Source organism: Sander lucioperca, chromosome 4 (assembly GCF_008315115.2).
Source record: "Sander lucioperca isolate FBNREF2018 chromosome 4, SLUC_FBN_1.2, whole genome shotgun sequence".
Taxonomy (NCBI): domain Eukaryota; kingdom Metazoa; phylum Chordata; class Actinopteri; order Perciformes; family Percidae; genus Sander; species Sander lucioperca.
In genome coordinates, this window is record NC_050176.1 from 18,893,639 (window position 1) to 18,908,746 (window position 15,108).

General features: G+C 41.9%; 1 protein-coding gene and 1 long non-coding RNA gene across 24 annotated transcripts in view; one reads left to right on the plus strand and one right to left on the minus strand.

Moving 5' to 3' along the window:
- Window positions 1-15,108, minus strand: part of cacna1ab (calcium channel, voltage-dependent, P/Q type, alpha 1A subunit, b) — a 159,255-nt gene that overhangs the window by 112,898 nt on the left and 31,249 nt on the right. For all 23 annotated transcript variants that reach the window (XM_031288753.2, XM_031288750.2, XM_036000915.1 and 20 more), the window contains exons 2-3: window positions 3,825-3,930; window positions 3,185-3,324 (exon numbers count right to left, since the gene is read on the minus strand). In XM_031288753.2, coding sequence (XP_031144613.1) covers window positions 3,185-3,324; window positions 3,825-3,930 — 246 coding nt within the window. The remainder of the gene's footprint in view (window positions 1-3,184; window positions 3,325-3,824; window positions 3,931-15,108) is intronic.
- LOC116042559 lies at window positions 1,385-14,628 on the plus strand. The gene is made up of 3 exons (XR_004103254.2): window positions 1,385-1,676; window positions 11,590-11,592; window positions 14,618-14,628. It is a non-coding gene; the product is annotated as an uncharacterized LOC116042559 (long non-coding RNA).

Sequence of the window (15,108 nt, forward strand, 5' to 3'; positions counted from 1 at the left end):
GTCAGCTAACTATATTGCTTTGGAAGCTTTCAACCACATGTGAAAGCTGAAAGTTTTGGAAGCAATTAAGTAAACAGGCCTACGTACAGTACATTAGTTTAGAGTGTTACTGTGACAAAAGGTTACACTTTTGTGGAGGCAAAATAAGTGACACATTCCTACCCAGGGAACCCCACCCTCTGAGCTTTGTTCTGTTCTGTGATTCTGAGCACAGCGTGCGCATTTCCCATGATAAACTACCATCTTTGTGTGTTTTCACCACCTTTGTAGAGAAAAAATCACTATATGTGAACACGCCTTTAGCTGGCTACATTTTCTGCCTGCTTCTACTACACCGTGGTAGCAGTTAACATCTCGTGAAGATGAGTGACAAGATGAAGAGACTGACGCCTAACAGCATATTTCCTATGTCAAGAAATTAAAAGTCACAGATTTGAAGCCTATCAGTGTATTTCTTGATTAGTACTGACATTTGGCGTATCGTTTGGGTCACAGCTGCTGTTGTAATCTGATATAAGATAGTTCTTGTTTTAGCTTTGACAGTTAGTGCTTTTGCAATGACCACAGTAAGTACAAGAGAGAGTGAGAGAGAGAGAGAAGGATGGAGGAAACTCAGCTACCACTCTCTCAGCTATTGCCATAACAACAAACCCACTCCCCCATCTCTTGGAGAAGTGACATTTCACTTTGCCCTGGTTGCTGCTCCCTGCAGTGCTGCTCTGATCCAGCCTGTGTGTGTGTGTGTGTGTGTGTGTGTGTGTGTGTGTGTGTGTGTGTGTGTCCTCATTAAAGAAGGCCTGCGACTGAGGGGGAGTGGCCCTGATCACACACGCACACCTTGTCAAACCAGACCTCTGCTGCGTCTGTGTGAGTGCAGAGAAGAGAGGACATCATGCTACTATAAGATGCAGACACACACACACAGATTCAGACGAAGGATTAAATGGCAAAATCGCTACGCTACTATCAAAGCTAATGAAACACTTTTTTAAATTCACTGAAGTGTGTGTGTGTGTGTGTGTGTGTGTGTGTGCATCTTCTACATGTCTGTCTGTATTTCAGTCTTTCCCCTTGACAAACACTATATCTCCACCCATCCCCCCTTTCTCTCTCAGGCAGCCATATTTAGATCACACAACAAACACCACAACCCTTACCACCCGCACACACACACACACACACACACACACACACACACACACACACACACACACACACACACACACACACACACACAGTAACAGACTCAAATTAAGTGATGAGTAGGTAACACTCATTATTTTCAGTAGGCCTATGTAAAGATTTTTACTACAAAAAACTCAGATTTTAATAAAGGTCTTTTTCACCCAGATTTGATGTCCCCATACATTACATGTTGTCTTCTGTTTCCTGCTGTCATATGTCTCTGTTCAGCACTGGTTACAGTACACAGAGTCCTCTCATGGTAAGGACAACTCAAATAACGTTTGACAGTGAAAGAAATGGACACGGCGACGTCAAAGACTTCGACGGGAGACCAATGAAGTCAATTAGAAGCACTTTTCCTGTGAGGGCTGAGCGTTACTGCGCAGCCTCAAACTGAGCTTGACGAAGTAGATGTGACGTGAGCAACCTGTCTGAAAGTTGTAAGTCTTCTGGTAGCTGTGCCAAGAAAAATCTGAATCATTCTGAATCTTGTGGATAAAGTGGATCGTGGATAAATGTTACTTCATATGAATTCACTTGCCATATACCGAAGTATTTCCAGTCCATCAAAACGTTGCTGAAATATTTTGTTCCAATGCTTTTGTGGACTCTCTATGGGCTCCCCGATTGCCTGTGAGCTTCTCCTGACTATACAGTAATTTATCTACTGTGCGACAGAAAGTCGCGTGGTTATGACACAATCGTTAGCCTATTTTTACAAAAACGTCTGCTATGGGGCCATAACGTGAGATACAAGGTAATGGAGCCTTTTATACATTGTCGTGTTTTTTTTAGAAATAAACAATGGACAAATAGAGTCTTTAAATGCTTCAGATGTAAAGTTATTCTCTGTCAAAGTGACGCCAAAATGAATGGGAGTCAATAGAACGCTAGCGGAATGTGATGGCTTGTTAGCCTCAGAATCTCCCCATACGAGGTACGATCTCCGGATGCTTGCTTACCCCCTTGGTAAAAGCAGACCACTTCCCACTATTTCTTGACAATTAAAAACAGAAAGTAAAAGGCATTCACGGGAGGTGAATGTGAGAATATGAATAAAAACCACAACGCATATGTAACGTGTTCAAGGTTATAAGAAAGGAAAAATATATCAGTGAGCCACTTTAAACTTGAAAATACACTTACAGAAATGCACACACCACGCAGTATATTAGGTGCAGTGACCAGTAAGCCATTTGTCCTGGAGGTTTGTTGTGGAGCAGAAGTTTCTTTACATATTACATACGTACATATTAACAGTGATCCTTTAACTCAGTGGGCTGAAAGGGACTTTAATCATCTGATCACAGCACCTGCTTTTGGCAGAAACTTTTGGATTCAGAAATGTGTTTGAAGTGGAAATCTTCCTCCATCAGATTAAAGGATGAAGAGAAACCCAGTTGAATAAAGTAGACTTTTTGGCCTTGTGAACCCTTTGCTGTGTTTGTTTAACAAAAGTTCCCTTCCGGTTGTGTAAAGCCAGGGGCGTCGGACTAGGGGGAAAAAGGGGACTGAGTACCCAGGGCCCTCATGTGAGGAGGGCCCAAAAAGATGCTAGAATGAATAGCTGTAGTTGCGGGAAGGGGCCCATAGAAAATGCCTTTCTACAGGGCCCAGAATTTTGTGCTACGCCCCTGTATAAATTAAATAAAAACCCAATTATTCACTTTAGAGTCTGAGAGGAAACTTAAAAAATAATAATAATATTAAACCGGCACAAATTTAATATGGGTTTGAACCTAAAAAGGCTCAACCTGATTTCCCCAAGTAATCAGCGCTAAAGTGGGACAGATAGCCATGGAAACACATCCTACACATTTCAGTGTCCAGAGGGAGGTACACATTAGGCACCGCGTGGACAACAAGTAGAAACATAGAACTAAAAATAACATGTTAAAACTCACATGACTCAATGACAAATACTGTATTTCCCACAAAGAAAGTTAAAGACATAAAGAAAAGAGCTACAAAAAGTAAAGTTACTAAAATGAGGACTCACCCGGTGAGCACGACCACGAAGTCCATGACGTTCCAGCCGTTCCTCAGATAGGAGCCCTTATGTAACGCAAAACCCAGAGCCAGGATCTTTATCCCCGATTCAAAACAGAAGATGGCTATGAAGTAGGGCTCCGTCTCCTCCTGCGGGGGGGGAGAGCAGAGGAGAGACAGAAAACAGGAGAAGGAATGAAAAAAGGAGTAAGGGGTAGATTAGGTGAGGAGAGTAGAAAGAGCAGAGGAATTCCAGAGGAGGGGATGGATAAAAGAAGAAAAGGGTTAGTGACAGGCAGATTGTGGGTGATTTTTTTGTTCACATGGAGTTTGTTTATTGGGAAATGTTTAAATAAAAAGATAGCCACTGACTGTAAGATGGGAATGTCAGTTTTTTTAGGATATGATACAAAATTTGACCGTTTTTGTACTGTAAAATTTCAACCATGTGAGAATCCGTGATTGTGTACTGTGTGTTTATTTGTGCCTGTGTGTGCTCTGTGAATGTTTGTCTTGTGTGTCAAATGTCTCAGTTTTCAAGCCTTTCTACAAGTACACATACTGCCTATGTGTGCATGTTTGTACGTGCTGCTTTGTGTGTGTGTGTGTGTGTGTGTGTGTGTGTGTGTGTGTGTGTGTGTTTGTGTTACCAGTCGTTCAGACAGAGGCGTCTTGTCTCCATCAGGAAGGTGCTGTTCCAGAGCCAGGACGATGCAGTTTGCAATGATGGTGGTAAGGATCATCCATTCAAACGGAGTGCAGCTGGAGTTAAGGCCAACATCACCAACAAGACACATACTCAGAAACACACACACACACACACACACACACACACCTCGTATACATTCACACCCGGAGACAGGTACCACCAGTCTGTCCAGGGAACCTTTGAGACATTTTTTTCTCTCTCTCTCTCTCTCTCTCTCTCTCTCTCTCTCTCTCTCTCTCTCCATATATTTCTTACAATATCTAATGTCAAACTGTCCAATAAAGGTAAAATTGCATTAAAAAATGAATTATTCTTGATCCGCGAGTCATGACATTTTCAAAATTGCATTGAATAGTCTGTCTGGCATTATTTTCTGACCCCAAATGTCTATTTGATTCTCTTACCGTATGTTAAAGTTCAAGTTCACATAAAAGATAGAAAATAGGACCTACTGAGACTATTTGTTGGTCTGATTCTTTTTGTTTTATGTGTTTTTGCATCTGTGGTTTTCCTGCAAAGAGCATTGTGACTCATGTGTTTGTTTTAAGATCTTTGTAAATACACTTAACTCCGCTTGAACTCTACGGTAGCTGACTTTGATTTTACACTGCATCTAAACCCTTGTTGTCCCCATATGCATGACACTGCTCTATGTGCCTATCCATTCACAAAACACTACATGTTTCAGACACAGACATGAGTTTGATAAATAACAGACAACTTAAAAAAAGCTTGAGGAAAGACTGGTGAGCACATCACATTATAATTCTTTGCTTCTGCACTCCTTCAGCCTGAAAGTCAGACGCACCAGAGGAGCAGCAATGACTGACATTATTCAATTGAAACTGAAAACGGTCAGTATTTCAAAGCGGTACGTGAGAATAAAATTCCTACACACACACACACACACACACACACACACACACACACACACACACACACACACACACACACACACACACACACAGGCTGACTAACAGAGGTCGCCTGGTGGAGCAGCCAGCTCTTCACAGAGCTCCATCCAGTCAAGTGTGTTTGTATGTGTTGTGGTGTGTGTGTGTGTGTGTGTGTGTGTGTGTGTGTGTGTGTGTGTGTGTGCGCGTTATGTGTGTGTCCATGCCTGAGTAATGGCCGCTGGAGGGGCTAAGATGACTGGATACATCCAGACAGATCAAGCCTGGGCCTAATTGGCCAGTCATTATCCTGTTAGCCTGTATGTGTGTGTGTGTGTGTGTGTGTGTGTGTTTGTGTTTGGTGAGAGTACGTGTCTATTGTCGTGTTTACCAGAAGCAACGTTGACATTGACACTATGGCCGGAGGACGGCCTCTGTGTGTGTGTGTGTGTGTGTGTGTGTGTGTGTGTGTGTGTGTGTGTGTGTGTGTGTGTGTGTGTGTGTGTGTGTGTGTGTGTATGAGGGAGAAGAGGCTGCTGGTTGATGTGAAAGGATGAGACAGGTCAGTCTGCGGAGTACACACTAACAAGACAATGCTGAACTACACTGCACATGCTGACTAGAAAACACAACAACGCACCCACCTGTGGAAGATGCAGCCCTGGAAACAGGATGGGACCTACCCGAATGTCATTTAGGAGCAAAACTTGAGACAAAAAAAAAATAAAATAAAAATAAAAAATAAAAAAAATAAATAATAAAAAAAAATCAACGCGTATCCATGGTACTGTGTACATTTAAACAGCTGTGAACTTGTTTTTGGGTGTTGTTTCCGTGTTTCCGTACTAAACTTTGACCCTTTCAAAGTGTGTTTGCACTTCATGAAAGCTAATTGTAACATTTTGGTCACCTAGAATATCTTGCTGTTAAGGCTTCTCTCTAGCTCCACACTCTCGTCACACATGGACGTCAAGGTGGCTACGTCCACTTCTTTTATACATACTATGCTTTAAGCACAATAATCTGCACTTAAACATGTTAATCGTGGAAAAAAAAAGAATCTGTACTTAAACTGAAGTTCTTGGATCGTATTTCCTGTTTCATTGGTACATTAAACAAAATGCCCCCACCAACACAGCCCTCTGCACCGTTTACCGTAGGGCTGTTTTTGGTCTAAATCCCCGCTCAAGGACATAAGACTCAACTTCTTGCCTCCATAACATTACATCCCATCACATGTCATTTAGCTGACGCTTTTAACCAAAGCAACTTACAATTGGTATATATATCAGAGGTCGCACACCTCTGGAGGAACTAGGGGTTAAGTGTCTTGCTCAGGGACACATTGGTTGATGTATCACAGTGGGATTTGAACCCAGATCTCCCACACCAAAGGCCTGTGTCATATCACTACAGCTGTGATTCTAGCAAGGTTGTTAGAATTAGAATAGAATTAGTAACAAAAACAAAACATAAAGTGCAGGGGCTGATCTACTATACATAACCAACTTATCTCTCCAATATACTGTAAACTGTAAGAAAAAAAGCCACTTTGTCTTTTCTTTTAATGTTTAAGAGATATTTTTAGCCAGTCTTCTTCTTATTTATTGTAATACCTGGCATGCAATGCACAGCCGTTGCTAACATGCTGCCATCCTGTGGAAAGACTCACAGTGAGCAGTTTGTGTTTCTTACTGCAGAATATACAGTATAATACGCAAGAGTGGGAATTATGAATTTATTTTGATTTTATTTAAGTTAATCACATTGCACTCCTGCCTATTCTTCTCGTTTTTTTCTTCAAATCACTATAAGTAAGCATAGTATGAACAACTTGCTGGATTTAGTTTTCAATTTAAAGTAACCGTATACAGCTCACAGTGTGTGTGTGTGTGTGTGTGTGTGTGTGTGTGTGTGTGTGTGTGTGTGTGTGTGTGTGTGTCTTCAGACTACATGCTGCCCTGCTACACCATCTATTATTCAGCAGACACACACTCTGCTGGCCTAACAACCTGCTGAAAGCAGGAGGTAACACTCCCTCTATCTGTGTGTGTGTGTGTGTGTGTGTGTGTGTGTGTGTGTGTGTGTGTGTGTGTGTTTTTCTCTCTATATCTGTTTTGTTTTTCTTTTCTGTTCAGTTCTGTCTTTTCCTACTCCTCCTTATCATTATTGATTTTCCTTTCTCCCTCACACTTTTTACACCCATAATTTTTCTTTTTCATACTCCTAACGCTTTTTCTTACCCCTTGCCTTATCCCTTTCTTCCTGCAGCTGACTGCAAAGTGTAAGTCACCCTTCCTTCTTCCTGCACTCCTTTTCCTCCCCTCATCCCTCACTGGCTTTCTTTTCTCCTCACTTTTTCTTTTTCCATCTCCCACTTCACCCTATTCCTTCTTGTTGAGAGAGAAAGAAATTGGAAGCAATTAGAGAGCAGAATTTTTTGGCAACAGCATTATTGGTGAGCACTGCAAAAATGTGTGTGTACGTGTTCCTCTCTCGTTAATTAAAATGGCTTTCTGATGGCCACAAACAAGCCCTGCCAAATACACTGACCTCACACACACACACACACACACACACACACACACACACACACACACACACACACACACAGTCTCTCCTCCTTTCACTCTTTATCTCTTCTTTCCACTGCAGGCGGCTACTCAAAGCAAACACAGACACAGACACACACACACACACACACACACACACATAAAGCATGTATGCAAACAGAATGAACACAGGCATTACGCACACACACATACACATACACACACACACACACACACACACACATGTGTAAGCAGACATTATTACACTAACTAATGCATTGATATGCACAGGTAATGCTTTGGTACACAAATACAAACACACACACACACACACACACACACACACACACACAGGGAGAAAGGGAATACCCACATCAGCATTATTCTGTTGCTCTATTGCCTATTATTGTGTATACACACACTCACACTCACTATGATTCTGCCAGAAAGTGTATTAACTTATTACAGAGAGAGAGAGAGAGAGAGAGAGAGAGCGAGAGAGAGAGAGAGAGAGAGAGAGAGAGAGAGAGAGAGAGAGAGAGAGAGAGAGAGAGAGAGAGATTATTGGTATTTATGCAAATGCTCCATTTTTCAGGCAAGACTGCAAAATGGCTGCATACCAAGAGGTTGAGGGAGAACTGTGCAAGTACGGTAATTTTGTGATTATGGTGAACTGACCCTTCAAGCATTAAGGCTCTGTCCTTGTAAAAATAAAAAAAAAAACTCAGTTACACGGAACAATTTGTGTTCTTGGGGATTTGGGATTAGCAAGGTTCGAGTTGAAACGTCTTTGCCTCAGTCCCCCGGAGTCCAGTGTGGTCCCAGGACGGGGGACCTTCTGACACGCCCTGATTGAGTCACAGGATTGTTTCTGCTCATTTTGCCAGTTTCCTTCATGCCTGAATACTTTATGTGGTGTCCTTAGCACTCTCAAACCAATATCTTGCTGTATTACGGATCTTGTATTTTTTTCATATACGCTCCTTTAATAACTATCTAATCTATCCTAATACAACAGACCTAATAGTGACATCCCAAACGCACTGCAATGCCTTTACAGCGCACCTTACATGATCTAAGCACCGCCTCAGCTTGCGTCTGATTGGCTGGTGTGTCTGATCGCCACCCATGGTATTACATCCGATCTCCTGACAGTCATGAACGCTTACATAGAAAACTACTGCAGGCAAGTTACAGTTTTTTTGCCCATAAAAAAAATACACAGATATACGGAATATAATTTTAGAGGTACTTTTACCAATTTGGCTGGGATGAAAAAGCTGAATTCACTAGGCTATTTAGCTAGCCTATTGTTTTGTTTTTTTTTAGCTATGAGGGGATGCACATGCAGTGTTCCCAAATAAACTCAAATTCCGGCCACATTTTAATGTCCACAGAACACTAACCAGTCCAGTACATCAAACATTTGATCATTTTTATTTCGGATGGCTTTACCTTTTCAAGATATGTATTAATTTCCCTCCCACTATCGCAGTTATACTCTAACCCAGCAGGCATAGAGGGTATATTTGGTGAGGGTGAGTGAGAGAGAGAGAAATTTGCTCCTACACCCTTACAGTGGTGAAGAATGTCCTCCATGAAGACAATAAACTATCTACCTGCTAAAGGTTCCTCTTCCAGCTACCCACTACAAGCCACAACCTCCACAAAACTACCCACACCTTTTTAAATGTGCCTCAGTCTAAGTCATCCTGTGAAAAATGTCCTTGTGTACCAGTTTGCTTGTCCGTGTGTGTGTGTGTGTGTGTGTGTGTGTGTGTGTGTGTGTGTTTTCAGCTGATGAGGCATTTTGGCATGGCGCTGAGGCTGTGCTTTAGGGGAGCCGAGCCTGATGAGGGGGAGATTTTAAATCACACCAAATGAAGCTTTATCAAATAAATGAAACTGTGTAGCACTTGACTCAGCAAGAGTCAGTTCCTTTATGGTAGTGACGCAAGCACTCGCTCGCTCTATTGCCCTCGCTCTCTCATTCTCCCTCCATCTTTATTCACAAACACGCAGGGCTGAGAAGGAAGCAGGTACATACACGGTTCGATATTCTCAAAATATTAATTCCGATTATGGTTTTAAAGAGTCTAAATGTCACTCACTCGCATTTTCTTTACTCGTGTCGTTAAAGTGTGTTGAAACTGAATGCAAAGTGAAAACTAGAGCACAAATGCATATAAGATCAACTTGAAAAAAGGTAAACAGAACAACAATTGCAGATTCAGCGCAAGATGAGGCGAAGACGCAAGCCGCGTGCGTTCACAAATATCTACACCCAGTCTAATTATTCTGCTCAAGCAGCCATCTACATGTAGCAGGCGCCACATGCTCTGCAACTGACATTGTACTAGTACGGCACTTCACATTGTGTTTTAGTGCAATGCTACATCACAGCTGGGTGTGGTCACAACACATCACATTTGACCACGGCCAGCTGTGATTCGGGGTGTGGTAAGAAGTACAACAGACCCAGAGAGATAACCACAGAAATATTCTCGGTCCATACACGATCCAGTGTTGAGATGCTCTCAAAAATTACAGCGAATGTGGTAGTACTGTACATTAGCTGTTTGTGATCCAGATTTTAAAATGACATGATATGTGTAGTGTGATAGCAATCATAAAAGAGTGACAAGACTCACGTTGAGCTTATTATTACTGTGTGAAACAAGAACATTGCAAATAATTGCAAGTGGCAGACACTGAACGTCAAGACAAAAGCTACGAGAAACAGGTCTTCATGGGTTCGCTCAGAATCCGAAACCCAACCCTGGATCGGGTCCAGATAATATTCTATAGGCTAATTACAGTTGATTTAGATCCCTTTTGAATCAGGTCTCTTTTTTTTTAAAGTTAATTTGTGCGCGTCACATTTGGGTGGGTTTTGGGTCAAATGTATTGAAGTCAGTGGGAAAACATTCAACTTCTTTCTTTGTTAACTCTCTCTTTCTGCAGCATGTTACAGCACGATCCCAATAGCATTTTTCTAATCTTTTTTGTTTTCTCATAAACACTAATTTATTTAAAGAAATCTAGGAACAGTAAACGATTATAGAGTCAGATCTGTTGTTTGAGAGAGCTGTCAAAGAATCCGAACAGCTACGTGGATTCTGCTGAGAGACCCAATCCCCCTTAAAGTGGCCATATTATGCTCATTTTCAGGTTCATAATTGTAATTTTGAGATTGTACCAGAATAGGTTTACATGGTTTAATTTTCAAAAAACACCATATTTCTGTTGTACTGCACATTGCTGCAGCTCCTCTTTTCACTGTGTCAGGTCTCTGTTTTAGCTACAGAGTGAGACATCTCAACTTCTGTAAGATCTTTGTTGTCAGTCGCGCATGCCCAGTAGCTAAGTAAGGATTACATCAGCTAGCTAGCTGTTTCTCCAACTTCGGCCTGTATAAGGCAGGATTAGCCGGGAGACGTCTTCTAAATGAGTGCGCACTTCCAACTTTGCGTGGAATACCTGCAGAACAGGGACATGTAAGCAGTTCTATACAATTTATTTTGTAGATTAGGATGAATTTGTGTGTGTTGTAGCAGTGTTTTGCCATTGAGAACGAGCTAGCATGCTAAGGGTTAGCCCCCTAGGCCCGTCGTTTCGGCTAGTGACGTAGAAAGCCGTGCAGATTTTGAACAGCTCACCCGGAGACTGAAGGCAGGACACATTCAGAAACCAGTATCTCACTCTAAACAGCATGGGTGGATTTTTTTTCAAAGTTTGTATGCGTGTGGAAGCACCAGAGACACAAAATAACACCCCAAATCCCAGAAAAAGTGATTTTTTTCCATAATATAGGCACTTTAATAAACATACAGTACATGAATATAAATCATAGGTAAATCAACAATACAAAATACAACAGAATGAGGTTGGGATGGTGGACGGAGCTGTGGCAGCAAACAGCAGTTGCATGAGCGTAATCAGCAGAGTAAACAGTGCTAAGTGTCAGGTTATAATGCCCGTGCTGTACATCTGCATTCATATGATTGTAAGTTACTTGCCCCACATGCTACGAATGAGCCAATACCAGCACGACTTCAGTGCTCTGCCTGAACTAACGCAAGAACGCAAAGCTTCATTTATTTTATTTTAGCTATATTTCTATGCTGTATCCTGCAGCTTTTGCAGCTGTGGCAACAACCTTTTCCCCACATGCTTAAAGTTTCATCTTCTCCTCTCCTACGTCTCCTGTTTACCCCTCCAACTGCCTTCACCTTCTCTAGGGTCCTCAGAGTGGCTGCAGACAGTCTCAGCTGGTTGAATACTCCTCTATTTCTTTTTCTTTCAAACCCTAAAAAACCCCCCTGAAAATCGCTCTACATATGTCCTTCCTTCTCTGTTCTTATTCAGCCATCTTGCCTTCTCTCCCAATCCTCTTCTCCTCTACCTCCACTTCCCCTCCTCTCTCCTATCCTGCTCCACTCTTTTCCTCCATAAACCGCTATATATAGACATGTGAAAGATAAAAGGGAGCGCCTCTCTCTCTCTCTCTCTCTCTCTCTCTCTCTCTCTCTTTCCCCTGACCCCAGCTCTTTTTGATTTGTGGAAGTAGCTTGTTTTTTTGCCGAATAACTGCTGTGCCACTTTGCAGGCTGGTAATGAGAACTGCATAGATTCTCTCTCCCTCCCTCTATCACACACACACACACACACACACACACACACACACACACACACACACACGTTCCATCACTCTCTCCCTTCTTACTGGGCTGAGCCATTGTATCCACCATTTTCAAACTTGAATGGAAACCACACACACATGCCTAGTAATACACACATGGATGCATTCTTAAGTACACAAACAAATTATTCACACAGAACACACACACACACACACACACACACACACACACACAAACACTTGCAGCATCTTCCATGATGCAACTTAGGGAAAGAGTCTCATCTGTGTGAAAGCTGTGCACGCACGCACACACACACACACACACACACACACACACACACACATACACACACACACACACACACACACACACACACACACACACACACACACACACACACACACACTGGTTATCTCCTCAGTTAGCTAGGACCTAGCTTACTTTAATTTACTGTCAGAAACTGTCAGAATAGACATTAGATTACAGTGGACTAGATTTTAATTATCGCCATGGGAAATGGGGTCATTTAGACAGTGTAAAGTATACTGCAAAAAAACATAAGAAAAACAAAAGTATCTGTTAAAACATATGACTACAATATTAATATACAGAGACAAATAGCCTACATGATAGAAAAATAAGAAAATATGGAAATATAAGAATGTGCAATGTGTAACAAAAGACATGAATACCATGTGTGATGCAAAAAAAGAAAAAGGAGGAGATCAATAAAAAATGGGCATGATAAACCCCCAGCAGCCACCACTGCTATACAGTATATGCTGGTTTTAACTCTGGCAGGTAAGCAGCTTCTTTTGTAGGTCAACCATCATCTGGAGTCCTGTTCTATTTCAAAAATCTAGTCGTCTTCTGAATTATTAAATGGGGTGGCTGAAATAATTTACCGACCGTAGAGGACATAAAGTTTAGTTTCTTATTTCCACTAAAACTCCTGACGCAGCTTTAACAATCCAACAAAGTGCAATAAAATAGCCAAGAACGACACAAAACTCCCTGGTTACCATCGCAGCGCTGAGGTTTCCATTTCAAATCTGAAGAATAAAACCAAAATGAGCTCCTGGAGAGTTTGGATGGGAAACAAAGTGAGGATCACTGTACAGTGGGGAACAAATTGACTATTGGCTTAAATACTGAAGAGTAAGAAGCCACAAGAAATCATCAAATCAACAAACATGTTTTAAACATAATATAAACTGGGAACTATATTCTCAGAAAGGTGAAGCACTGCTACTTCTGCTACTTGGGCGGAGTGATATGCTAGCACCTGAGAAGCACCGGACAGAGAGTAGAAATGCTTCGCCTTTCTGAGAATATAGTTCCCAGTTTATATACGGTTAGAAGATGGCTGTGTCTCATGTGACCTTGTTTTTTGTACACGCTGTGACTATACAAATCACAACATGTAAATAGGAACATGTTGGCGTTATGTTGTCACTTATTCGGAGCAGTAGGCTAGATGGAACCTGTTACCTTCAGGATCCGTGCTATAGGCTAAGCTACCGGTGGAGCCGTCGGAAAGAGCTACAATGCGCACAGAGATGAGAAGGGTATGTATGGACTTATCTAACTCTGGGGGTTACGGTGAATAAGCTAAAGTCCCAATAAGTCGGCGTTGTTCCTTTAAAGGTGGATAAATATGATCTCTGGTTGACATAATCATAAACAACCACTAGAAGAAATAGGCTTTATTCCATATCTCCAATTTCAAGATCAGCTTCTCTTTTGAGTAAGTCACTGATTGGCTACCTTTCTTTCTGCTATGTAAAATAAAATGAGTTTATCTTCACTATGATTTATTTAAATTATGATTATGGTCATTATTTAACATTTTGAATATCAGATATCAGATAAAAAAATCTCCCAAATCCATCCTTCTTTCTAATTATTCATTTAAAAGGACCACTCGTGCCAAAAGATACTCTTCTACTGTTCCTTCCCATCCCTACTTCCTCTCTTTATTTCCGCCCCTTGTTCCCTTCCTTCTCTCTCACTCCCTCCATCGAACAATCTTAACTCAGCGAGGCCGACGGCTGCAGAATCTCTTCACTTGGACGGGAAGAATGAGTGAGTGAAAGACCAATAAAAAAGGAGAAAATGGGTAGAAATGAGAAGAGAGAGGAACCAGAATAAAAAGAAAACGGGACGGATGAATAACTAAGAATCGGCTAGAGGAGGAATGGAGGGAGGAAAAGGAAGTGAAAAAGAAATGGTTGGAGAAACGAAAGCAGGGAAGCGGAAGGAAAAGAGAAGGTAACTAAGAAATGAATAGGGAGGATAGAGTGAAAATAAAAGGAAGAGAAGAGAAGAAAGCGAGGGACAGTAGGAGGTAAAGGTGAGAATGTGGGTGAAATAGAGGTTCTGTAGTAAAGGAAGGAGGGCAATAAAAGGTGAAGAATGAAGTGAATATGGGACAAAGGAAGAGGAGAAAGCAAGGATGAAGAGATGGAAGGTTACGGTAAGGGAGCAGTAATGGAAGACAAAGTGTTCGATGGGTAGCAGGTGAGAAGGATGGAAAGGTGGAGGGATGCAGGGAGAGATTGAGAAAAAATGGAGAAATAGCTATGTAAAGAGGAAGAGATGGAGGGAGTGATGGGGTAGAGGAGAGGAGGGAAAGGGGAGGATAAGGAGAGGCAGAGACGGGTGGAGGAGGAGATGGAAGTAAAGATAGACAGAGAGAAGGAAGAAGAGGAGGGAGAATTGCAGTATTTTTATCATTCTGAGTGAGTGGGCTCCATAAAAGTAGGTTACTGTCAGCAGACAAGGAGAAGCTCTCTCTCTCACACACACACACACACACACACAACTACATGTACCATCTCCATTTTAGTTCTGCTGAAGCAGCTGCAGTAAGTGTCTGCATATGTGTGTGTGTGTGTGTGTGTGTGTGTCTGTGTGTGTGTGTGTGTGTGTGTGTGTGTGTGTGTGTGTGTGTGTGTGTGTATGTGTGAGAGAGAGTGTGAGAGAGAGAGAGAGAGAGAGAGAGAGAGAGAGAGCGCCTCGAGCATGCTCAGTGAGCCACCAGCTAAACTGTTGGTTCCAACATGAAAATACCAAGAGGATTGTCTAAACGGCAGCGGTGGATATTTCATAACAGAACATGTCTGCTTTCAAAGGGT